At 46.5% G+C, this 24,122-nt stretch overlaps 5 protein-coding genes across 6 annotated transcripts; 4 read left to right on the top strand and 1 right to left on the bottom strand.

The window, feature by feature from the left end:
• LOC125949510 (actin-related protein 5) lies at positions 1-2,748 on the top strand. 2 transcript variants are annotated; one of them, XM_049676628.1, is made up of 2 exons: positions 1-2,473; positions 2,636-2,748. In XM_049676628.1, exon 1 carries the CDS (start codon positions 322-324, stop codon positions 2,305-2,307), a length of 1,986 nt encoding a protein of 661 aa, XP_049532585.1. In that variant the 5' UTR covers positions 1-321; the 3' UTR covers positions 2,308-2,473; positions 2,636-2,748. The 2 variants fall into 2 exon arrangements, with proteins under 2 accessions (XP_049532585.1, XP_049532587.1); XM_049676630.1 differs by having other exon boundaries at positions 1-2,509; positions 2,636-2,747.
• LOC125949537 (acyl-CoA-binding domain-containing protein 5) lies at positions 2,485-6,631 on the top strand. The gene is made up of 4 exons (XM_049676664.1): positions 2,485-3,503; positions 4,852-4,963; positions 5,045-5,126; positions 5,190-6,631. Exons 1-4 carry the CDS (start codon positions 3,443-3,445, stop codon positions 6,060-6,062), a joined length of 1,128 nt encoding a protein of 375 aa, XP_049532621.1. The 5' UTR covers positions 2,485-3,442; the 3' UTR covers positions 6,063-6,631.
• A 386-nt stretch (positions 6,632-7,017) lies between these two features.
• Positions 7,018-8,988, top strand: LOC125949525 (G patch domain-containing protein 4). Its single transcript, XM_049676648.1, has 3 exons — positions 7,018-7,157; positions 7,228-7,690; positions 7,762-8,988. The coding sequence occupies exons 1-3, from the start codon at positions 7,112-7,114 to the stop codon at positions 8,783-8,785; spliced, it is 1,533 nt and encodes a 510-aa protein (XP_049532605.1). The 5' UTR covers positions 7,018-7,111; the 3' UTR covers positions 8,786-8,988.
• A 131-nt stretch (positions 8,989-9,119) lies between these two features.
• On the top strand, positions 9,120-24,017 carry LOC125959159 (mucin-19). Its single transcript, XM_049691969.1, has 9 exons — positions 9,120-11,681; positions 11,751-11,773; positions 15,121-15,347; positions 15,588-17,759; positions 17,894-19,571; positions 22,559-22,725; positions 22,811-22,974; positions 23,049-23,255; positions 23,332-24,017. Exons 1-9 carry the CDS (start codon positions 9,186-9,188, stop codon positions 23,791-23,793), a joined length of 7,596 nt encoding a protein of 2,531 aa, XP_049547926.1. The 5' UTR covers positions 9,120-9,185; the 3' UTR covers positions 23,794-24,017.
• Positions 12,044-13,896, bottom strand: LOC125949547 (nucleolin). Its single transcript, XM_049676679.1, has 2 exons — positions 13,655-13,896; positions 12,044-13,574 (listed from the first exon to the last, which is right to left on the bottom strand). Exons 1-2 carry the CDS (start codon positions 13,698-13,700, stop codon positions 12,727-12,729), a joined length of 894 nt encoding a protein of 297 aa, XP_049532636.1. The 5' UTR covers positions 13,701-13,896; the 3' UTR covers positions 12,044-12,726.
• Positions 24,018-24,122: the final 105 nt, after the last annotated feature.

Below are 24,122 nucleotides of genomic sequence, written 5' to 3'. Positions count from 1 at the left end.
GTGTGTTTTTGCTTGTTGAATGTCAAACTCGTCCGCTTGTTGTTTACATCTCACGGGTTGAAACGTTCAAGCCGTGTTGGCCAGTTCTTGTCCACTTTTGTGCATTTTTTTCTACAACTCCTCGCAATTTCATGTTTAACTATTCCCAATAAAATTCTGCAAGAGATACGGTGATTTTTTCAATAAAAAATGTGTAGCATCCCTGCAAATCGTACGGGATGTCTTTTCTGAGTTCAACCCCAAAGACGTCAACCACCAGGTAAAAAAAAGAAAACAAAAAATCAATGTTGTTTACACAGGCCGCACGCCGGGTACTGCAAAATGGAAATTACGCCGATTGAAGATTTAAAAATCACGCCAGACGTCGTCCAACCATACCCGGATCCTTCGGTAGGGCGGGAAGCAGTGATCGTGATTGATAATGGCTCGTATCAGTGCCGTGCCGGGTGGATGCTCAAGGACCGCCCAGCGCTCACCTTCCGAAATCTACTCGCGAAGCCGCGCAAAGATCGCAACAAGAAGGACGTCGAAACCACCGCGGTACCCGTTACGCAGATTGGAAACGATATCGTCAATCTCGAGTCCATGCGAATGCAGTTGCGTACGCAGTTCGACCGGAACGTGGTCACACACTACAATGTGCAAGAGCAGATCATGGATTACATCTTCACGAAGCTGGGCATCAACGCCGAAAATGCGGTACCGCATCGCGTGATGTTAACCGAGTGCTTGTTCAATCCGAATTACTGCCGGAGCTTAATGTCTGAGCTGCTTTTCGAATGCTACGATGTACCGGGAATAGCTTACGGGGTTGACGGTCTGTTCAGTTTCTACTCGAACCAGAGGCCCAAAAACGGGCTGATCGTGGCCACCGGCTATCACACAACACACGTTATCCCGGTAATGGCTGGCCGCATGGTTGTGGAGAATGTACGGCGCGTTAATGTTGGAGGCTCGCACATGATCGCTTTCCTGCACCGCTGCCTGCAGCTAAAGTACACGATCCACATGAACGCGATAACGCTTAGCCGATGCGAAATGTTGCTACACCGGTACGGTGAGTTCGCTTACGATTACTTAGAGTCACTGCGTAACTGGGCCGGCATCGAGTATTACGAGCAGAATATTAGAAAGATCCAACTCCCATTCAACCAGCCGGCGGCTGTAACGACACTTACGAGCGAACAGAAAGTCGAAAAAAAGAAGGAACTTTCGAGACGGCTGGCGGAAATCAACGCTCGCCGCCGTGAGGAGCGGATGGCTCAGGATGAGGAACAGCTCGCGCTGTTACAGCAACTGGAAGAGTCAGCGGAAGATGGTGACGACATTAGCGATGGGTTGGCAGAGCAAGGGCTAAAGGACATCGGGGAGCTTAAGCGGATGATTACAACGGTGAATACGCGCATTGAAAAAGCGCGCACCAAGCTACTCGCCCAAGGTGCCGGAAGTTCACAGCCGCAACAGGACACGGACAAGCTAATGCAGCCACCCGCGAACATGACCATCGAACAGTGGGTGGAAGAAACGCGCCGCAAGCGGGAAGCGATCCTAGAAAAACGGAATGCACGAAAGCAACGGAAGGCAGATCTTGCCAAACGCCGAACGGCCGCAGCCCAGGAAAGGATGCGCATCATTTCTCACTTGGCCCGCAAAGAAAAGGGAAGCGACGATTTCGGTATGCGCGATGAGGATTGGGACGTTTACAAGCAGATCAGCCGCGACGAGGATAGCGATCTGGAGCAGGAGAGTGTGCGTTTGCTGGAGTGCGAAATCATCCTCAAGCAGTACGACGCTACGTACGAAGATCCGGTTATGTTGACTGGTACCACCGCTGAACTTCACCAGCTGCATCTCGGTGTCGAGTGTATCCGAGCGCCGGAAATACTGTTTCAACCAAGCATTATTGGCCTGCATGAAGCGGGGGTTGCTGAGACAATTGATTATGTGCTGAAGCTGTTCCCTCCAGAGCAGCGGCTAAGTCTTATAGGCAACATATTTGTTACCGGCGGGTGTGCCAAAATTCGGGGTCTTAAGGAACGGCTGACTCGGGAAATGCGCGAGTTGTTACCGTTCCAAGCGCGATTCGAAATCGATATCGCCCGTGAACCCACGTTGGATGGATGGAATGGTGCAAGTAAGTTCTGTCTAACCGAAACCTTTCGCCAATCGTTGATAACACGGCGAACGTATGAAGAGTGTGGCGGTGAATATTTAAAGGAACACTTCAATAGTAACGTGTATTTTCCAACACCTAAAACAGCCGGCGGTTCCATGGTTTTTCCTTCTTCTGGAGGGTCGGTCGGTTGAATTGGCGGATAAAAAATAAAGATTCGAACACAAACTATCTCGAGCGTGCTTGAAGTTGAAACCGACTTGCGCAAGAAGGTTGTGAAAGGTGGACAACTACTCGGTAAACATTTATTTTGTTTAATCCACAAATTAACCGAGGATTTACACGTTTTCACACAAAAAGGTCCTCCGATAAGTGTTGTTAGAGTTAATGAAACAAGTAGAAATTCAATTTTCTTTCGTTCAGTAAAAAAGGGGTTCCTTTTTTCCGAAAAACCCACTGCTGAGGGCTGAGGTGGTAGTTTGTCCTTAAAATCGACAATAATCCTGAATTTTGCATTCCCAGGAATTGGTCCCTTGAACGTTTCCTTTCCCTCTCCGTCGTCCGTGTGTGATTCGTAAAAAAGTTATCGTCAATCAACCTAGAACGCATCATTTTTGTTATTTTTTGTGTGTGCTACGTAGTTCGCGGGGCCGAAGTGCGGCCTTCCTCTTGCTCCGTCGTAGTGTGCTTCCGGTATTGTGCATTAATTTGCAGCTTTGTGGCCGTCCACTACCTTCTGTTCCTGTACTAATAACGATCGAGCGTCGTGGCACGGTGCCCAGCCAAAAGGGATTACTCCGAAGAGAAGTGGTCGTAGTCCACTAGTAAAGGCGGCCCTCCTTTGGGGGTTACAGCGACAGAAAGTAAATCGTAAACCGTGAGATCGCTGGTGCTGTAACTTAATCAACCGATGGGTGCGACAGAGGCAGGGTGCCAGCGTGCGTAAACGATAGAGTGGGAAAGGCTGGTGCGTATTGCGTATAGAGAGTGTTTTGTGAGTGGAATGCAGGGGACACAGAAGCACGGAAGGATAGGAAATATCAATGGATTGAATCGGTGGGTTAAAAGTGTGCAAAACTGTGACAACAACCAAGGGCAAAGCCGTACCAGAAGTGTCGAAAAGGAAACCTAAAATTCATCCTTACGCAGCAAAGTGTCTTGCTGGAAAGTTAAAGCTTCCTGCAAAAGTGAATTGTGCATCTTGAATTCCGGTCCGGTCAGTTCGTTTTACGTAATTCTGCGTCTCAAACCCCAGTGGCATCAAGTGGATTCGATTGGAGCCCTCCAAACACTACCCAGCCATCCCCCCTGTGTCCCCAAAGGTACAAAATGTCGATCGAAGAGCGCTTTAACGCCGCCGTCAGCGTAATCCGTGGGCTGCCAAAGAATGGTTAGTATACAGATCTACGATTAAATGCTCTCGTATTTGTATTTTTGTTGAATTTTTTAACGATACGGACCAGCAACTGATAAGCAAAACGTTGGCAAGCACATTACAAAGGTTTCTGTTAAGTCATGTTCATAAATCTTTCAGATAACATTGAGGTACAGCAGTCAGCCGATAACTTGTGTTTTGGGGTCGAACACTTATTTATTGTTACAATTTGTTGGGCTTAATTAAATTTATTAAGCTGTTTTGCATTTGAATAAACTTAAAAATACACGATTAAGCTACATTATATGTAATATTTGCCTGGGAATTGGCCAGATAGAGGAGCAATTATTTCTTTACATTACCCTATTTAATTGGCTCTACCGGCAGAATCATGTAACTCTGTAATTGCTAGTTAGTTTCGATTACTTTGCCGTGCGTAGAGTTGTGCCGTCAGCTGCATCATTTGATTCATATTCCCATTCCGTGCTAAAAGCCCTTATTTTGTAGACTTATTTGAATATGAAGCTTTCTTTGTTCAATATGGAGAATCGATATACTACAAACAAGATATACTACTTTCTATACATTCGACTTTTGCTGGTATTTATGATTGCTTGCAAAAGTTTCCAGTAACCCACATTTGTCACTGTATTCGGTAATGCAGAAAGCACGTACCTTTCATATTGCGTATATGTCGACGACCCTGTACGATGGTTTCACCTGCAGCTATTCATTTGGTTTGCAAATATTCCTACCGAGCAATGAAAAATTGGCTATAGTAGGACCGAAACCTTTGGGGAATTGCCTTGCTGCAATGTTTCTTTTTCTCTTGTTGTTGTTTCTTACTGCACTGAGTGTTTCTCTTCAAGTGTTCAAATGGCCTATCCTTGAAGATGGCTGTTCTCAGCGACCCAAAGATCAGAGATGACTGGCACGTTTGCCGGTTGCCCCATAAAGCCCCCTGTTTCACCATCTAAACATACGAGCCCGATGGTGCGGCAAATAGCGACATCAAGGTCAAAAGCTATGGTACAAAAAACCCAACAAATTTAACAAATGGACAAGACTGACTATGTGGAAAAGATGGAATGAAGGAACGAATAAGCTTCTGCCAATATGTGGCACTGGAACATACGGATTGCTACGAGTTATTAGAAAAATGTATGCCTATACCGGAGTCTTAATGCCACTAATATATCTGCTTGAGTATTATATCTTTGTAAGGTTGGACTACAGGAAAATTAATTATTTTTCGTCATTAATCTATAGCGTTGCATCACTGAAACTAATCATCTACTGTTAAGGCTGATGGGTATCCGCTTGGTTTTGCTTATGTCCGATCTTTTTCTTGTTTCTTGCGTAGGACCGTATCAACCCAGCAACGATATGTTGCTACGATTCTACTCCTACTTCAAACAGGCCACGAAAGGGAAATGTTGTGAGCGTAAACCAGCGTTCTGGGATGTGGTCAATCGGTGAGTAATCATTTCTCGTAGAAATAATTTTAAAGAGTTGTTTTCCAAGTATTGTTAATATTTCCCGATAATCCTACCTAGCGCCAAATGGGAAGCTTGGAACCGGTTGGGTGACATGCCGAAGGAAACAGCGATGCAGAAATATGTGGACGAGTTGAAAAAGGTAATCCGGCAGATCATTGTATCGAGACTTTTTATAGAGTTTTTTTTTATTTTCTATTTTTAGATCGTCGAAACCATGTCGTACACCGATAATGTGGCCAACTTCATGGAGTACAACATGAGTGAACTGGATAATGTCAACATCAGCGATTTGGAGATGGTAGCTCCAGAGGCGATCAAGAAGGCAAGATCGCGTCCCAACTCACCGCTTGCCTCGCGTGAAGCCAGTCCTGTTGGGCGCCTCTCTCCGGTTACACCTCCACCGACAGCTGTGGTACAGCCTGGTACAACTCCTCTGGTGAACGGTCATGTCCATAAACCAACTGCAATCAATGGTTACCATCACCATACACATCACGATCACAACCATCATCATAAGAGGAATGGTAGCAGCGGCGTAAATGGCAGATCATCTCCAATTAGTAACGGAGGCATTAGCTCAGGACCATCGGAACTCAGCGACGATGACGAATACATTGACACGATGGATGATGAGTTTGAAAGCGAAATGCCGACAATGTCCGCCGTTTTCCGTCCGATCGAAGCAGTTAACCACGGGCATCACTACTACCAGCACCAGCGGAATGCTGTAGTAAACGGAATAAACAATAGTAGCATGCAAAACGGTGGAGAAGTGGCTGCGCAGATATCGCTCACCGTCGAGCGATTGAATGCGAACATGCAGCAGGTTTTAGGACGGGTCGACACCATTGAGCAATCCTTAGCCACGCTGCGCGATGAACTTCAGAGGCAACAACAGCAACTGGCAAAAATTAATGCAGCTTCTATTGGACCCCGGCGCACTCGATCAGTTCTTGGAGCAGTGCCAGCATGGTGGCCCTTCCCCGAGATAACGCCGGCGACGCTGGCGTTTATTATTCTTTGGCCACTGGTCATCAATCGAGTTACCAGCTGGGCGCAGAGAAAGAAACTTTAAGCGAATCGTAGCACCGTAAGAGGGATAACGAGCGGGTTGTGAAATGTTAACATTTTGAGGCGCGGTTTGCCTTCTGCAAGGGAAGGGTTTCTGTTCTGTTGGCTCTGTTTATTTTGTTTGAGGTTCGGGGGGTTGTGGTCCTTATTACAGCTTTTATATTACTCACATGGTTTGCGAACCTACGGTTTATTGTATATTTGTAGCTCCAACTTTTCCACACATTTCCGGACGTTGTACTTGGTGCTCCGTAGCAATGCATTCCCATTTCAAATACCTAGAAGCGACGCAGCTTGCGATATTTTTGTTTGACAAACTAATGGACAACTATTACTTTCAATCAACGTAAAAGTGCAATTTTCTGTTATCCTATTACTATAATTTATTTATAATGTATTGAAACGGCAACCTGATATGAACCATTGGAACATATTTTCGTACTAAGTATGTAAGAAAGCATATGTTTTAATAGTCTAAATATATGTTGGACCCCAACAAGTATAGATCGGCGACCAAATTGTTTCAATCAGTAGCCTTAAGGTGTTACCATTTTCTAGCGAACTTAGTATTTAGTGTCGCATATACTCAAAGTTTTTCTCATCATTCGGCTAGGTGCGGAGGCTAAGGGCAAATGCCTCAAAATTCACAAATTTCTTTGTAACTACAGCTACAAACTGAATAAAAGCTGCTGTTTCCTGTTGAATGAGTCCTACTTTGATGGTCATTTGTTACTTAATAAACGTAACGTAAGTAAATAAAGTAATATAATGAAAAAAAAATGGTAAAAAAATGAGCGGTCACAACGATTTTTTTAATTTTTGCTATTTTTGCTCTTTTTGCTCATTTTTCCACCCCTCAACTCGCGCGCACTCTAAACGCACACTTGTCCACCACTCACAACACAGTGCACCCCAAAAAACCCCTGGACCAGCTGGGGGATCTGAACCGACTTCACACCGAACCGAAGATTGGGTCTACTACGAACCCGGTCTACTAGAAGCCACCTGACTATCTAAAGTGCTTCTAAATTCGCCGTGTGGTTTCGTTGCAGGATGGATTTCGCCAAAAATATCCTGCAAAAATACGGCTGGAAAGAAGGTACGATGTCGTGTTACCAGAGAAAAACGTGGTCGTTCTCTAACCCAGCTTGTGTTGTGTGGCTTTTCAGGAGATGGATTGGGGAAAAATACGGATGGAATCGTGGCACCGATCAAAGCCAGCCTCAAGTTCAACACGGCTGGCCTAGGGCAGGATCCGGCCAAGGATCTTACCAACAACTGGTGGGAACGGGTGTATAATGATGCCGCAGGAAACATTGCAGTGGAAAACGGCTGTTCGGCCGGAGCCGCTCAGCAAGAGCCAGTACGGTTAAGGCAGGTGGAAACGGACGCGGTGGAGATTTCAACTGCCGGCTTTTCAGTTCGGAAACTGAAGAAGAAGAGTGCTCAGGCTGGCGAGGGTCAATCGCGGTATGGCACCAGCTTTTTGCGAGCTTCCGTACTGATGGGAGGCACGGGCAGGGAGGAAACGGTGGCAAATCACACCAGCACGGAGGACATTGAGTACGCGCCGGTTAAAATGTTAACCGACGAAGAATTGTTTGCGGCCTGTGGGGGCAGAACGGCCCACAAGTGAGTAATCTAGTAAAACCAATCATAGATCATAGAGAATCGATGTAATTTCCCGATCTATCGTCTTCAAGGGGTGCCCGTCATGGTCTGAAGCTAAGCGGAAAACTGGCGCGGATAGACGAGCAGAACAGCAAACTACTGAAGCAGTTGGAAAGCAATTCTTTTGAAGCTGTGATCAAATCTAACGACTGGCAGGTGCAACTTTCGCGAAACGGTCGCAAAAAGACCAAAAAACAGAAGCGCAATGAACAGCGATGGGTTGAGCATGGCGACGGTGCTAAGGGTAAGAAGGAGCATGGCGACGATGATGATGATGAGGTGAAAGATATGGTGCATCATGCCGATTATGTGGTAGCGAAAAACCGGAAGAAACGAAAAGCACACGAGCGCACGGAACAGGAGCTGGCCGATGAAATGGTTTCCATGTTCGCCGAATTACCGGAGGAAGATGGACTAGAGGAAGAGAAAGAAGTAGTTTCGCCGAAATTAGAGTCCAAAAAGAAACTAAAACAATCTCAACGCAAACAACTGAGCGCAGATGAGGAACTCGATCTGCTGAGTGACAAAATTCGGAAGCTGGACCATAGCTCGGTTACGATTAAAAAACGAGAACGCAAAAAGAAAGCAAAGCGGAAAACGGTTTGTGAGCAGCAGGATGATGAAGACATAGCAATAGGATCACCGGATCCGGCGGCAAAATATCGGAAAGGCTATCGGCGAGATGCTAAGCAAAACAATCGTCTACTGAAAGCGGTAGTTCCACATGAAGTTCCGGAGACTCCTTCGAAGGACAGCAAGCCGAAGCGTTTACTATGCTCTGACTCTAGCGACGGATCGGACGAGGAGGATGTGGTGAGTCGAGTGAATGAGGAACAGAATCGTTATTGGAAAAAGATGCGTGCCAACGTGCCAAAGATAAAGATTATCGAACCAACGGAGGATGATTGTCTAGCACTTGGTCAGGAATTGAAGGAGCGGCACAAGAACGAAGTGAAGCGGGTCGCGAATCGCTCGTCAAGCGGCAAACGGAAGAAGTCGAAGCGTAAGGAGCGCTGTGTGGCGCAGCTGGCCGACAGTCTATCGAAAAAGCTGTAAAATACTATGGAAAGCAATATTGTCTAGCATACACCAATTTGGAACATTTTTTATCTACCTTCTTTAGGGGAAGTTTAGTTGTAGGGAGGCATGGCACGGCAGTTCAGCTGTGCAGTGGAAGGAGTCGTTAAAACCGTTTATCGTTGCGGTTGTGAAAAAACAATAATGTTTGGGAATAAACCATGAATTATATTTTGCTCGCATATCTTCGTTAACGGCTTTGCTTTTGTTCCGAATAAGAAATATCTGGTTGCGTAAATTCTGCGGGGAAAAATCCCGGATTCGTGATTTTGCTGCAAGGGCAAAACGACGTGGAGTTGGCGGGAACAGCCAGAAGAGAGCAGAAAAGTAAAAGTGCGATCCTCAAGAATTCGCTACAGAATATTCGCGCTAATGTTCGATGGGAATCACTGGATTATTGCCGTTTCTGGAGAAAGCTAGTAGTGCGTGCCATCTAAAGGATCTGCGAGGAAAATGTGTCGCCATCGATAGCTACTGTTGGCTTCACCGCGGGGCATTTGGATGTGCGGAGCGGCTGGCCCGGGGTGAACAAACCGATGCTCACATCCGGTACTGCCTGAAGTACGTGCAGCTGCTACTATCTTACAACATCAAGCCGATACTGGTGTTCGACGGGCGTCATTTACCAGCCAAAGCGGGGACGGAAGCGAAGCGCCGTGAAAGTCGCGAAAATGCACGCAAACGTGGTGCCGAGCTGCTGCGTTTGGGACGGATCGACGAAGCGCGGAGCTTCTTGCGACGCTGCGTGGACATAACGCACGAGATGGCCCTCCAGCTGATCCAAGAGTGCCGTAAGCGAAACGTTGACTGCGTTGTGGCACCATACGAAGCCGACGCCCAGCTGGCGTTCCTGAACCGGGCCGATATTGCCCAGTATGTCATCACGGAGGACTCGGATTTGGTGCTGTTTGGATGCAGCCGCATTTTGTTTAAGCTCGATCTGGCCGGTAACGGGCGGCTCGTAGAGGCGACTAAGCTACACCTGGCGATGGGCTGCCGGGAGGAGCGCTATCAGTTTGTCAAGTTCCGACAGATGTGCATTCTGTCGGGATGTGATTACTTAGAGTCGCTGCCCGGGATTGGGCTTGCGAAGGCCTGCCGGTTCATACTGAAAACTGAGGATCCTGATATAAAACGAGCGCTCGCGAAGATACCGGCGTACCTTAATATGCGCCAGCTGGTCGTCAGCGAGGACTACAAGATTGAGTTTTTGAAAGCCGAGGCAACCTTCAAGCACATGGTGGTGTACGATCCGATAGAAAGACGACAGAAGCGGCTGACGGACCCGCTAGATGAAGGGACTCCAGAGGAGTACTGCTGTAATGCGGGAGTATTCTTGGACGAGGATACGGCGTTCAATCTGGCGCTAGGAAATTTGGACCCGTTCTCCTTGCGTCTTCTAGACGATTGGCACCCAGATAAAACTACCGAAGGCCATGGTGCTGGCGATATCAAGCGCAGCCGACATCCGAGCATTTGGCAGCAGAACAGTAGCAGTTCTCTTGACGAGGAGGCTGGCGAAAAACAATCGTTACGTACAACACCCATCAAAAATACCCAAAAACAACAAACATTTATTAAACGACCGCTCATGAATGCGGCTTTCGAGGAGCAAGGTACAAAAGATACAATCGCGGATGTACTGCAAGCGTACGGCATCGAGACGCCAACGGAGCCACCCATGAAACGTCTCTGTCCCGCTGAAATTCCACAGTCACCTTCGATCCGAACCATTGCATTTGAGTACGAGGATGTTAATGTTCTGGAAGCGATGGCTCTGTTAGAACGGCAAGGATCACCGAAACGAAATCGCAATCCATTTGTCGTGGCCACGAATGCGGCCGTTTCATGCCGGGAAGCTTCAAATGCGTTACTTTCTCCTACGAAGATTACACCGGGTAACCGTTCGCTTCTGCAGAACCTAAGTCCGGTGAAACGTATCGACTATTCTATGAGTCAAACCTCAGGCCATGATATTAAAGTGACTAGCCAGTTCGGAAATACAGGTACCGCGGTCACCACTAGTCGGTTGAGCCGGTTTAAGCGAACAAACACGACCGCCAGCTGTAGTGGTTCGGCGGGACAAAAGGTGATAAGCAGATTCTTCTGCTCTCAAACATCTGCGGTCAGCAGTTGTGCCGTAAACGACGACGGAGGTCCGATACGGGACCCAAAAGAGACTACCGTTGAATCTCCTACAGCGATTGTTCGTACATTTAAAAGTAAGCAAGAAACACAAAAGTTAGCCGCCGCTGCTCTGTACTTGCGATCGCCCGAAGCCCAACTAAAGCTGCGTGGTGATCGTACACCGGAAAAGCGAAGCACTGGCTGTGACTATGAAACGGTTGAGAAGGCTTCTCCTTTCGTGGATGGAGATGGTCTAGTGACAAAAGTAGATAGTGGCATCGTTGTAACTGACGAAGAAACCAATGCTTGTCTTGAAGGCGACGGTTTAAGTCTATCGCAAAAAGAGAACGACGATAACGCAATGAACACTGCTGTCGAGAGTAGCGAGACGAAAGGACGAAAAACGGTTCGCCTGAGCTTGTTCGATCGAAAGCATGTGACAAGAATCGAACCCGAGGACAATGAAATTGATGATCTTGCCATAGTTCTTGACGATAAAGATGATTGTGGTGGAGAAGGAAAAGCAGAGATCCGTACCGGTAATGAATGTGCTAAAACTGATCTCAAATTCGAGCAAGGCAAACCTACATTCACGACCAACGCCAGTAGCCATACTAGAAGCGAGAAGAAAACCAATTCCAAGCCCAGCTGCCGCCGACCAGGATTATCCGCAAACCGGCGACAACCTTCGAAAGATGCGGCCGGACTAACGCAGAGTCGGCTATCCATGTTCGGTTTCCAGAAAAAGGTTTGATATCCATTGTTTGTTGAAGAGTAAGTTGAAGAATATTTTAACAGCTTTCTCTAACGTTTTCAGCCTTCAATGCAGCTGGAAAATCGGTAGATATGGGCCTTGCACGCACAAACATCCCTACACGGTCCCATCCTCCAGGCGGTGAATATGATGGAGATAGTTGCTCAAATGCATATTATTTAATTTGTTCTCTTTTTGTTCAATAATGATAAGCTATATAAATGATTGTTTGGGAATGAAAACTTTTCTCGTGGTTTTACTATTACCGCCATATACCGGTAAGATGAGTGATGGCCATTTTTTTCGGATATTCACTAATGGTCCTCGTAGCGACCTTGGATACGATCTGGTTCGACTCAAAATATGTTCACCAGTTACAGTTTATTTAGCTTAAAATTGTGTGTACTTGTCAGTAGTAAGTGGCGCTGTATACATTCAGTGGTTCGAACATTTTAAAGATTGTTTCTTATTATATTTTACGTTCAACATCCATTTGGGGATATCTGCGTTGTAGAGCTTACGGAATTGTGTCGATGGCAACTGATTTCATTTGACGAATTGAATCGAAATTACGCATGCTTCTTGCTATCATCATCTTGGGTTCCTTCACCCCCTACGAATGGTGGTCTATTCTTGTTTCTTCTTTCGGATTGGTTTGGTTTACATTAGAAGCCATTCTATCGGTTCCATTCGACGCAGCTGGAGTGTTATTAGGAAACGAGGAATTCTTACGAGTAAAAGAGAACGTCCAGTGCTTGAGAATGATCCTGTATCCTGTGCTGTTGATACGACTGTTTACCATCCGATCTATTTATATCTACCAGTACAAATAATGCTATTATCTTATCGAGAATCTCTAGTCGTCGTGTTGAAAGTGGGTCTCGCCAATCGGACTCGTCCCGGGAATCTAAGAAGAAATATATGTGTATCTTCCGGCCTAGTGCGCTGCCGAAGCTTACAATAGTGTTATCATGATAGTGACCTACAATAGTGTTATCATGATTTCTTACTCCGATACCTTCAGGTGCCAGGCATCGTTCTAGTCCTTGAAGTGTGGCTTTAAATATTTGAGCATGCCAAACGTGCGGAACCGCTTCACGCCGATCACCTTTTGCAATTCGGCATCACAGATCGCAAACTGCTTGTTCTTCGGATCATACAGATTGCGCTCCTTGATGATGGTCCAGATCTTCTTCACTACCTCGTGGCGCGGCAATGACTCGGCACCACAGAGCGCCGCCAGATCGGCGGACAACGTGTACGGGCGAGTGTACCCCGTACCACGAGCACCACCTTTTTTGGCCCCTCCGGCAGCCGCCTTCCCCTTTGCCTTGGGTTTTTTCGCCTGCTTCCAATCCTCGTCCGAGTCGGACTCCGAATCGTTCTTACGCTTCTTGCCCTTACTGCCTCCCTTTGCACCCTGCGCTCCCTTCTGTGGTCTGTAGTCCTCATCGCTGCCCTCTTCCTCATCTTCATCGTCATCCGAACCGGAGTTATCCTCGCTGTCCGAGTTTTGTCTCTTCTTCTTTTTGGCGGCTTGGCCCCGCTTTGCCGGCGTTCCCCGCTTACCGCCACTCTTGCGGCCCTTCGGTTTCTCATCCTCGGAATAATCATCGTCGTCGTCGTCTTCCTCCTCCTCGTCCTCGTCGTCTTCCTCCTCGTAGTCGCTGCTCTTGTTGGATTTGGCTCCCTTCTTACCTCTTCCCTTCTTATCGTCCTCGTCGTCCTCCTCCTCCTCGCCCGACGAGGCCTGTGAATTGACGTACTCCATGACGAGATCGTCCACTTCCTTCTTTCGGGTGGACAGGTCGCAGCTCAGATTTTTCTCCAACTGCATCCGCACCTTTTTCACCGCCGTTTCCTCTAGATTGGCATCTTTCAAGATGACTGCACGGGAGGGAAGCGCAGAGAGGCGTTAGCAAAAAAAAAAAACATCAAATGGCCGGGTCGAACTCGGAAAAACTTACCCCGAATCTCGGCGCGCAGTTCTTCCTTCGACGGATTGACGGACATCTTGTAGCAGGTGGGCGGATTTTATGAATAAAATCCGTGAGTAGGAAATATCTCGTCGAATTAAACCAGTTTCAACTAGAGTTTTGTTGTAATCCTGCGGGACCTCGTGCTTGGCTTCCACCAACAACAAAGCCTCGGCGCGTTCAGGCGTCCGAGTTCGGGGCTCGAGATCCGCGGCGTCCAATTTTTTGCGGAAAGTTTCTGCTTCTTTTTCCTAACGCGGAATTTCTTTTCCCTCTTCTTCTTCTCCCTTTTTTTTGTTGGGCGTGAGGACGCTCAACTCGGTTGACAGCTCGATCCACGACCCCGCTGGCCGCTCACGATTCGATCGGAAATCGACCCGCGATCGGATAAACTTTAAAACGTAGATTAATAAGGAAATAATAAGGAGCCGCTTTAAACCTCATTACATTTATTTAGGTGCCTATTCCCGTCAGGCGTTACTTGACGCCTCAGGCGTCAATTTTTTTGTTCACGGGGAATTGTCCAGTTCTCGGGGCGACCGGGTTGACCGGAGGGCACTGAAGTCAGTTTTTGAAAAGTCGAGTTAGGAACCAAAAAATCGAGTTAGGTACCAAAAAGTCGAGTTCAACACGTCAAGGGGTGTACCGAAATGCTACAGGGGGGAGTTGAAAACGAAGCTCGCTTTGTTTATGCTAGCTAGTTGAACAGAGGAGAGCATTAAAATAATGAAATCAACAGCGTTTTCTAGTGATTTCTTTCGAAAGAATCACCCAATCATTGCCGTTCAATAGTCATTAATTCACCAAACGACTGTTAAGAGCAAAGTAAGTTGTAGGAACAGAAAAAACAATCAAGCGAAAAATATGACACCACTTCGAAAATACGGAGCGCTACAAAGGTTACAGTGTGGGCCCGCTTTTCGCAGCAACCGAACGCATCAAGTGTGGAGTGCCGCGGCGCTAACGGCGGCAAATTAGGGGCCTGTTTTGTGCGTTTCGGGTGAAAAAGCGAGTTTATGTTGACCAAGCACTGCACCGTTCATCAGTTCGACGGATTTCAGTGAAAATCGGCCCTCTCTACGGCTGCTAATCCCGCTAAAGCGCATCGTTTCTTTGCCCGCTTGCCTGCGCTGCCGCCGAAGGGAGGTGCGTTCTTCTCTACCTTCGTCCACGCGGAAGCACGCGCGCGCACAGTACCGGGAGCAGCTTCAGGACGGAGTCGGACGGACGACGGGCAAAAGTACGCCTTCGCCTCCGTCACCCACAACACACGGCAGCATCTTTTTTTGCACCAGCATCTTCATTGCCCTCCGTCGCTTGCTCTTCCTGTTTGCGAATCCGAGTCCGGTCATTCTCGGGAAGCAAGAGTGACTTGAGAAAAAGTGGGGTTGCCGCGCGCAGCGTACCTTGGCGTTCGCAAAAAAAACCGTGGTTGTGTGCGTGCGTGCGTAGTGAAGTGTGTGTGTCCGTTTCGCGAGAAAAGCCAAACCAGCGGAATCCACCGAGCTCGGCGACTCCAGCAGCAGCAGCAGCATCAGCGGAAATTCGGAAGCAAATATGGATCTGGACACGATGACGACGACGACGACGACGACGACTGCGGGCACCAAGGAGGCGGCAGCAGGGCTTTTGCCCGAAACGGCCGCCCCTGCTGTGGAAGAAGCCGGAAAGGCCAACAAAAACGGTAAGTGATTTCATGCGGGTCAACCTGTGATTTGTTTTGCAGCCAACACAAACTTTCAACAAACGCTACGGAAACATCTCAAATATTCCGGGAAAAAGAGATCATCATCCCGGATTTCTCTCCCCTGATCCGCGGTGGTCAGTGATTGTGAAGCGCGATTGTTTATTTACAAGAGAACCGCCGCAAAATCAAGAAATCAATATGAAGCGGATAACATGCTCAATACTTTCATCCAAACAGGTTCTCCCGCTGATTCGACCGATCGATTGACGAAGGAAAAGGGTAGCGATTTGCCTGCTAAAGGTAGTGACGATGCCGCTTCGGTCAAGAAACCGGCGGAAAATAGTGCTACACAATCCAGTGCCGCCGCTCCTGCCGGCTCGGCGCAACCCACAAAACAGGAGGGACTGAAAAGTCCCGCAAAGGAATCTACTTCCGGAACTGTGGATCATGCTGCAAATAAACCTGAACCAGCACCAGCTGCTGCCGGAGTCAGTGGCGGTAGCGTTCAAGAGCCACAGGATGATGATCTGGAAAATGACGAGCTGTCGAAGAGATTGGAAGCAATGGAAAAGGGCGAGGATCCTATATTAGAGAAAACAGATCAGACAACGGAAAAAGCAGACGGCAATCATCAGAATGGTTTGAACGAAAGGGAAGCGGACAAGCCTGCGGCTGCTAAGGAGACGGACACAAAGTCGATCGAAAGTGTAACCAGTGCAACCAGTAGTGCTCCAGCAGAGGCAAAGTCCGCTAACTCGATGTTAATCGATGATAATGGATCAAACACCGCCACTGCCACAGATGCTGTTACGTCGAACGCCAAGCGGAAGCTGTTGGGCGACGCTCTGGGAGCCAATGAGCCGGAGACGAAAAAGGTACACATCGCGGATGTGACAGATAGCAGCGAGAGCCCGGTAGCGACGAAGAAATCAACTGAATCGCCACAACCTTTGCCAATCGAAAAAATACAAACGAAAGATCTGGCGGCTCACGCAACAACCGCCTCACCGCAAGTCGAGAAGCCTTCATCAGTGGAAGATATGGAAGTGGATGGTTCGCCAGAGCCGGAAACTTCATCGTCGAACAACGTCGAAACACTTCCGGATACGGAACCGAACACCGAGCCGGAATCGGAAGATAAAGGGGAAGAGATCAGTTCATCAGTTGCAGATCAGCCGATGAAGCAGGAAGAGGATGAAAGCACCAACTCCAACGTGTCCAGCTCGGACGATAAACGTGAGGGTGGGAGAGAAGGGAAACCTAAGCTCGCCGAAAGCGAGGTATCGGCATCCGCCGTGGCCGGTCCTTCGGAGGATGAGGCAATGGATGTGGACGAAGATGAAGGGGATATGGCAGCCGAGAGTAGTACCTCGGCCGGTACAACGGTAAAGCCCGTCCCGGTTATGGAGCCTCCATGTATCAAGAAGTCCGCATATCTATGTTACGATAAGGACCAGCAGCAGCCGACGGTCAGCGAGAAATCGGCTGAGGTGAAACCGGAAACGGCTTCACCGACTTCAGCATCATTGTCGGAAGGTAGCACCGGTGGGGGGTCCTCTGGTGGTACATTGGCTGCGAGCACGTCGCAAAAGATTGAAGACACGATGGAAGTGGATTCAGCTTCTAAGGCGGCGTCGACTCTCACGACCGAACCTGCCGAGTCCGCCAAAGACGAAGCAGATAGTAGTCTTGCGGATGATTCCAAGAAGCATTCTGTTAAAGTCGAAGTATTAGGTACTGTGAAAAGGGTTGATGAAAACGTTGTCGAAAGCTCTCAACCGTCATCCAGCAGCGACACTAAGAAACAATCATCGGACAGCAAGCGTGTGGACGATCAGTTACGCGCCGCTGTGCATCGTAGTGCGCTGTTGGCAAAGGCAAGCAGCACGCCCAACAGTGGCTCCGCTTCTGCTCCGACATCTTCGAATCCTACGACACCGAATCCTCCAGTTGTAGCATCAGCAGTGAGCTCCTCGAACGTGTTTAGCTCCACTCCGATACATGCCAACTTTGAATGCAAACCGGTGACCTCGGGAAATGTGAGCAAAATTACAAACCCTCCTTCGTCGGTCGAAACGAGCCGCATTGAAGCTGATGACTCCACCGAGCTACTACACTCTTCGATTGCTGTGGTCGCCGGAAAGGTTGAAGAGAAGGAAAAGGGCAAAGCGAGTACGTCGCTGGCCGCCTCAACAACGACGTCCGCAGGCAAAGCATCGGATACAACGCCTACAAAAACCGAATCTGCCTCCTCGACAGCAGCTACTGCTTCCACTTCGGCATCACCCAGCGTCAGACAAACGCCACCGAAAAAGGATCCGGCATTGAAACAAGAACCGCAATCGCCCTCAGACAGCAGTAGGAGCAGCTCCAAAACAATTGATTCATCAGAAGTGGACTCTTGCACAGGTATACATGCATTAAGTTTTTTACTCTAATTTATCATCAGACTATTGTTTTACTTTTTCAATGTCGCCTTATATGTAAAAAAAAAGTATTTGTAAATCTCACGCACTTTCTTTTTCCATTTTTGTACATTACAGTGGTTTCGGCAATGAACACTACCGAAGAAATCAACCTGTACAAAAACAATGCAAAGAAATTCAACGGTATATCGTCGACTTCATCGGATGTCTCGGACCTGGACGTACCCAAACCAGCTATTTTAATAACTTCCATCGAAAAGTCGAGCCATGTACCCACGACCCCTACGACTAGCAAGCAGTTAAATCTCTCCGAGGCAATCGAAGTTACTACTTCTTCCGAACAGCAGTATGAAGTGAGCGTATGGTATGAAGGTCAGGATCTTCAATTTCTATCGATTGAGAAACTGCACGGTATGATCAAGGGCCATACGTCGTCGGCATCGGAGGGGTCGACGAGTGTTCCCGCCGGAAATACCGCTAAGCCACATGATAATGTATCGTGCACTGACAGCTCCGCAAAACAGTCCTCAACTGCTACCACCAGTACGAGCAATGGCAGCGTAACTAGTTTGGGCCCGTTCGCTTTACCCGACAGCAAACTCCAGGCATCGAACGCCTCATCGGACAGCTCTTCTACTTCATCAGTCACCCTTAACAGTCAGCATGGGTCTAGTGCAAAGTTGTCTCAGAGTAGTCTACCGAAAGTGAAGCAAACTGTTACGGGATCGGTTGAGTTGTGTGATCTGATCATCAACGAGTTCCGCAAACTAAAGCGAAAGCTTCAACCGGATCACACGGAAAATGAAGAGGTTTCTCGAATAGACGAAAGTGCACAGCAACAGCTCTCAAAAACGCCCAAAACACCGGCCACTGGTCGAGGGCAGGGTCGTAAGGAATCGAGCGTGGCTAAGAAAAGTGCACCACGCGGTCAAAAGCGCTCGAAGCTAATGCAAGATAGTGAGGAAGAGGATGAGCACGACTATGGAGATGATGGAGGCGATGCTCGTACACCGAAAGCCGGTACCAGTTCATCGGCTAGCAAGCAGGCAGCAAAACGATCGAAGCAAGCAATCGAATCGCCCTCTGGGTCCTCCGCTACCGCAACAAAGGTGGCAGCTTCGGTGGTAAAGAGTCCGGAACCGAAGCAATTCGACATCTGCTGTCTAGCAAGGTGGACCGATCGAAAGTACTACGCTGGACGAGTGACGAATCAACGGGGGGACAAGTTTGTCGTCATTTTTGAGGATGGCTGCTCGAAAACCTTGTCTCGGGACATTATCGTGTTCGGCGAGGAAGGCGTGCTTCCAATTTTGAATCACTCCATCCACGCACTCACCGGTGGTGATACGTATGAGCCAGCGATCGTCGAAGAAATTAAGCGCAATGAAGCATCCAACGATGTCATCTATTGTGTACGGACTGCTTCGAGTACGCTGGAAATTGCTGCCACCGATATCTATCTGACCGATGAGCAGGCGAAGTGGATACATAATGCCTGCAAAGATAAACCGGATCCGATAAAAAAGCTTTTGTCGGATACAAGCGCTGTTGCAAAAGGTGATGACAGCAACGCTGGATGTACGGCAACCGGAGGAGGTGCGGTGGTGCACACAACAAAGACGGATGCTGCCGCTGTGGCTGCCGCCATTGATGCAGAAAGTGCATTGGCAGATGGAGAAAAAGGTTCCAGGTCCACACGAAGCAAACGTACAACAAACGACAAACCGATGACACCAGGAACCCCGGAAGCAGGCTACTCGGGAGGTGTTGGTAAAAAAGGTCGCCGTGGCCGAAGGTAAGTCGCAGCATCCTTCCAGAGACTAGTGCGAACACAGGATCGCACTAAATTCAAAGCCGACATTTTGATCGTTTGATGATGGTTCTTTTTGAACTAAGAATAGTGGAGAGTTTTGTTTTAGTACGTTTATTATCTCCCTCCGTTTGTTTGCCTTGCTTCCTCCAGCGGCAGTTCCTTTTTTTTCTAAAACCATTTTCTTTCTGTGCCCCGTATACTTGTAGGCTTTCATAAAAGAACAAAACACCAGCCACCAGCGCCGCGTTCAACCATTTTCATCCCACTCTTCTCCTTACTAACAACTACAACACTAGCCTAGTATGTTTATGGCACTGCGATGTATATCCGGGTTCGGGATTCATTGCTTTTTCATTTTGTTCCGGAAAGATACCTCAGTACATCGAGAATAGAAAAGTTTACTTTGTTGCTGGGATATACCGCTTCTAAAGTTATGGTCGCAGTATATAGGAATCTCTGGAACCCACTCGATCAAGAGTAGAGCACACATTACGTTTGTGTATCTAATCCAGTAGAGAGGTGTAGACGATTAAGCGCCACCATTTGTAGCCATTGGGATTTTATCCAAAACTATATACAAACACATACCGTATGCAGGATATTGTAGCCAAAATTGCAATGGTTGAAGGGCTTGTGGGATGTCATATCAATCTTCAGAACACAGTCTCAAAAAAAAAAAGAAAAAAGGTCACAAAGATGTGCAGGAAAATGTTTGGATGGTGTTAGTGCATAATCTTCTGTTTCTCCTTAGCTAACTAACTCATCATACTAAACAACACGGACAAAAACCAGGCTCTCCCGACCCACACACACACACACACACACACATGCATTCGCAGGTCAAATTGTTTGGCATTCCGGAAGTAGGACTAGTGGAAAATTTAAAAAAAACAAACAAAAAACAATCCTCACCGACAAGATAAGTACTAGAGTGGCATAGATACAGACGGACTCGATACGATATTTAGATTTTAACATAGAAAGCAGAACAAAACTAAAACAAAATATGAGTGGGGTTTGCAGGACGCAGGAAAACGCCACACTAGTAGTATCAAGAAATGAGTTTATATAGATGGAATATGTAGGATCTAAGATATAAAGTGTAAGATAGAGTAGCTGAATATTGATTACATTGACATGGTCGCGAGCAGCGTACAGAAAGCGAACGCGACTTTTGCAACTAGCAAATGATGAACATGCGGATAGTAGCACACACCTAGTGGTGTGATACTTCTAACTATTCAATGCCCGGATGTTGAACCTTTTATGTTAAATAAGCGCAATGTTTCGTGGTGCTCCCAGTAACAATGACGACCGACGATCGACGACTGAGAGTCATGAAAAATTTTGAAGCATTTCTCTAAATTCATATTCTGCCCTTTTTAAAACCTTTTTTTGTAATCTTATCATGATTGAAAACTTCTGACACCATTTCCTATTGTTTTTCGAAACATGATTAAGTATTTACATTAATAAGTGCGCTGTGTATTTACGTAAATTACCTCCAGGACTACAAGGAAGTGTCGGACGAAGATTAGTCACAAATTGTATAAATCCATTCGCCACTGTATTAAATTTTAAAATAAACATTTCCACATTAATTTGGTACAATCACTGATGAATTTTAAAACAATACATAAATAGCATACACAAGTAGCGTTTAAGGCGGTATAGATTTACTAAGGCCAGATATAGTCAATCATACATAATGTGCACAGCTGAATATCTTCCAACCAGGCTCAAATTCGTTTTTACATCCCTGGGAAACATAATTTTTGGTCATTCATCCATGGTTTTCTATCGTTTAAAGTAGAGGAGTAATAAACAACACAACAGAGACAGAGCGAACTCGCTTGAAAGGAAATCTACGAAGAAGAAGAGAAGAAAACAAAATAGATATTCAGAAGAGCTACTTGAAAACGCGCATGAGACATAATATCTTAACAGTGTATTCTCTCAAAATTGCCTCTCTTATTTATTTATGGACACCACTAGGATGATAAAGAGGTTTGCAAAAGCATGAATCACTGTGGACGATAACCGTGGCGACAACCACTACATGCTAATTCATAAAACGCAAATTGATTCACGAAAAGGCCAAGCAATTAGATGGTTTAGAATACACATGACGCGTAACATTCATTTCAATCAGAACCATATGAACCGAACATATGAACCATTTGGGTGTCTTCAGTCGGCATCAGCGGTAGAGCATTCCAGGGAACAGTGCGCGTTTGCGTAGTTTATTGCCTACCAACATCGTCTTACAGATAATAGAACGAGTTTCGAATAATTACGTTACGATATATTTGAAAGGTTGCGATGAATCTTTCTCCTGGATGCTCTGGAAATAAATCAAATTCATCTTCTACTCATAATCGAAAAATAAATGGCTGACAAAAAACAGAAGGATGTCTTTTGTACCAATTGATGGCGTGTTTGAATTTCGAATACTACCAGCTTTATGTAGGAAGCGGATTAGCAAGCGGGAAGCCAACCAATTTGTGGAAAACAGGAGAGAGTATTATGAATCAAGATATTCTAGAATTAATTGTTAGCAGCAGCCACTGTCCGCGTGATTGATTTGTTGTGGAATAGATTTGAGTGATTGTTTCTCTCTAGGAATGCCAAACATTTTGCCTGTGTTTTGAGTCATATTCTACAAAATATGGACTAAGGATGATCTTTTCAGTTTACATTATACAACAAAATACTGCTTAATGCGTGTGAGTCTGTGCTTATTGTAACCAATAATTATTTGCAGTCGTCGTTTTTTGACAATGCTTCTTTATATTATTAGGATGCAGGCTTAGCAAAATGTTTGGCATATCTATATCCTTGATTCCACGTGAGTCAATCACGAAGGTCGCCAGTGATTTGAGACATAAAAGATCTATTTCATATTCGCTGTTGCTGTTGCTAACAGTTAATGGTGTAAGCATAAATAACATAGCAGATGATTTTTACAGGAAAATTGCGCCACCACTCGATATGCTTGTATCAGAATGTAGCGACGGCGGCTCGGACGGCTATGATGATGAACAACCAGCTGCACCGAGCCCAGAAGCAGGTTTGGAGGCGGTCGACGGTGTACAACCCGAATTGCAACGCACCGAGCAGGAATCGGAGCTTGCCAGTAAGCGTTGTGATAATAATAACATAGTCATTTACTTCGTACATGTAACATACGGTTCTGGTTATGTTGTCTTTTTCCTTTACAGTGATGAAGGTGTTTGGAGAGTATTTCGGAGAGCATCGTAATGATGCAGAAGAGGTACTCCATGAAATTCTTGGTCCTATTCCCAGTAAATCGAAGACCTTATTCCGCAACAAGCATTTTTTGCTAAGCTGTACTATCCCACCGAAATGCACATCAATTTGTAATGTATGTAAGCATATTAATTTGATGCTTTAGAGCGGAATGCAATTTTCCATGGTCCAAATTTTGTTTGTTCACAGGGCTTCAATGGAGATTTGAACAAGAATTCCTTTAGTGCAGTTCCGTATTTGAAGCGACATTTGCGCAAGCAAATTGAAGCAGGTGGAGGAAAGGTGTACCAATTCTTCGAGGACGTACCTAAAAGCAAATACAAACAGTGCAAACTTATAGCACCCCGTCCTTCAACAACGGCCAAGTATGTACAGTGCTTGGCGAGTGGTATTATGGTATGTACGCAGACAAATAACGAAATTAAATGTGTCTTTTGCTTACAAAGTGACTATTTTGTATCTTAATTTGCAGGCAATTTCACATGAGTGGATTATCGAATGCTGCCAGTCGTTAGTCCTGGTCGATCCCAAGCCTTACACACTGCCCTCCGGGTGGTCTTTTCTAGAGCAACGGTACATGGACTGGAGAGGAGATTCGGTGAAAAACAAACGATCGACTGCTAGTCCCTTTGCATCGGTGGCGATCAATCTGGCGAGTTTAAACAAAGATTTCAATGATTTCTGGAGTCGAGTGTGTAAGCTCGCAGGTGCGACTGTACGGCTAATCAAGACGGAAGCCGACATAACCGAGAACCTGACCGGTTATCTGTTAACCGACCAAGAATTTCCTGAGGAAATCAAAATCAAAGCTAGTCGTAATGGGCTTCTAGTTGTCTCCACCGTTTGGGTAGTACAGTGCCTGATTAATGGTGCAGTGTGCCATCCCGACAGTCACGAAAAGCTCACCCAGATTTATCAAGAGGATGATTACTAGCAAATGTGAACTAGGGCAATTCGGTAGTTAGCCGTTCAGTGTTACGTCTGTTTCACTTATTGTAAATGTTGCGTTGTTTATGAAGAATGAACGGGGATGGCCTTTTGCCATTTTTTGTTCGCACTGAAATAAAATAAATAGAAACTTGTAATCGCGTTGCTTTACCATTTTATAGGTCAAGACGATGTTGAATTTGAATTTGAACTGATCCTACCCCATTGCCAGAAGGTATATACAACCGGGTGTGTTAAGCTTAACAAACCCGTCGCCAGAACAATTACGGGTCTATTAAACAATAGCCTGATTATTGCTAGTGGTTTCAATCCTTT

The sequence above is a fragment of the Anopheles darlingi genome, chromosome 2 (genome assembly GCF_943734745.1).
Source record: "Anopheles darlingi chromosome 2, idAnoDarlMG_H_01, whole genome shotgun sequence".
Lineage (NCBI taxonomy): Eukaryota > Metazoa > Arthropoda > Insecta > Diptera > Culicidae > Anopheles > Anopheles darlingi.
This window is presented reverse-complemented; position numbering and strand designations above follow the sequence as displayed.

What these genes read in the sequence shown, in the direction of transcription:
- LOC125949510 (XM_049676628.1), top strand. Translation starts at nt 322, where the DNA reads ATGGAAATTACGCCGATTGAAGATTTAAAAATCACGCCAGACGTCGTC.
- LOC125949537 (XM_049676664.1), top strand. Translation starts at nt 3,443, where the DNA reads ATGTCGATCGAAGAGCGCTTTAACGCCGCCGTCAGCGTAATCCGTGGG. An exon ending in CCGTGGGCTGCCAAAGAATG is followed by an intron (nt 3,504 to 4,851) that starts GTTAGTATACAG and finishes TTTCTTGCGTAG; the next exon opens with GACCGTATCAACCCAGCAAC. An exon ending in ATGTGGACGAGTTGAAAAAG is followed by an intron (nt 5,127 to 5,189) that starts GTAATCCGGCAG and finishes TTCTATTTTTAG; the next exon opens with ATCGTCGAAACCATGTCGTA.
- LOC125949525 (XM_049676648.1), top strand. Translation starts at nt 7,112, where the DNA reads ATGGATTTCGCCAAAAATATCCTGCAAAAATACGGCTGGAAAGAAG. An exon ending in AAAATACGGCTGGAAAGAAG is followed by an intron (nt 7,158 to 7,227) that starts GTACGATGTCGT and finishes GTGGCTTTTCAG; the next exon opens with GAGATGGATTGGGGAAAAAT. An exon ending in GGGGGCAGAACGGCCCACAA is followed by an intron (nt 7,691 to 7,761) that starts GTGAGTAATCTA and finishes ATCGTCTTCAAG; the next exon opens with GGGTGCCCGTCATGGTCTGA.
- LOC125959159 (XM_049691969.1), top strand. Translation starts at nt 9,186, where the DNA reads ATGGGAATCACTGGATTATTGCCGTTTCTGGAGAAAGCTAGTAGTGCG. An exon ending in CGGAAAGGCCAACAAAAACG is followed by an intron (nt 15,348 to 15,587) that starts GTAAGTGATTTC and finishes TCATCCAAACAG; the next exon opens with GTTCTCCCGCTGATTCGACC. An exon ending in AGAAGTGGACTCTTGCACAG is followed by an intron (nt 17,760 to 17,893) that starts GTATACATGCAT and finishes TGTACATTACAG; the next exon opens with TGGTTTCGGCAATGAACACT.
- LOC125949547 (XM_049676679.1), bottom strand. Translation starts at nt 13,700, where the DNA reads ATGTCCGTCAATCCGTCGAAGGAAGAACTGCGCGCCGAGATTCGGG. An exon ending in ACTGCGCGCCGAGATTCGGG is followed by an intron (nt 13,575 to 13,654) that starts GTAAGTTTTTCC and finishes CCTCCCGTGCAG; the next exon opens with TCATCTTGAAAGATGCCAAT.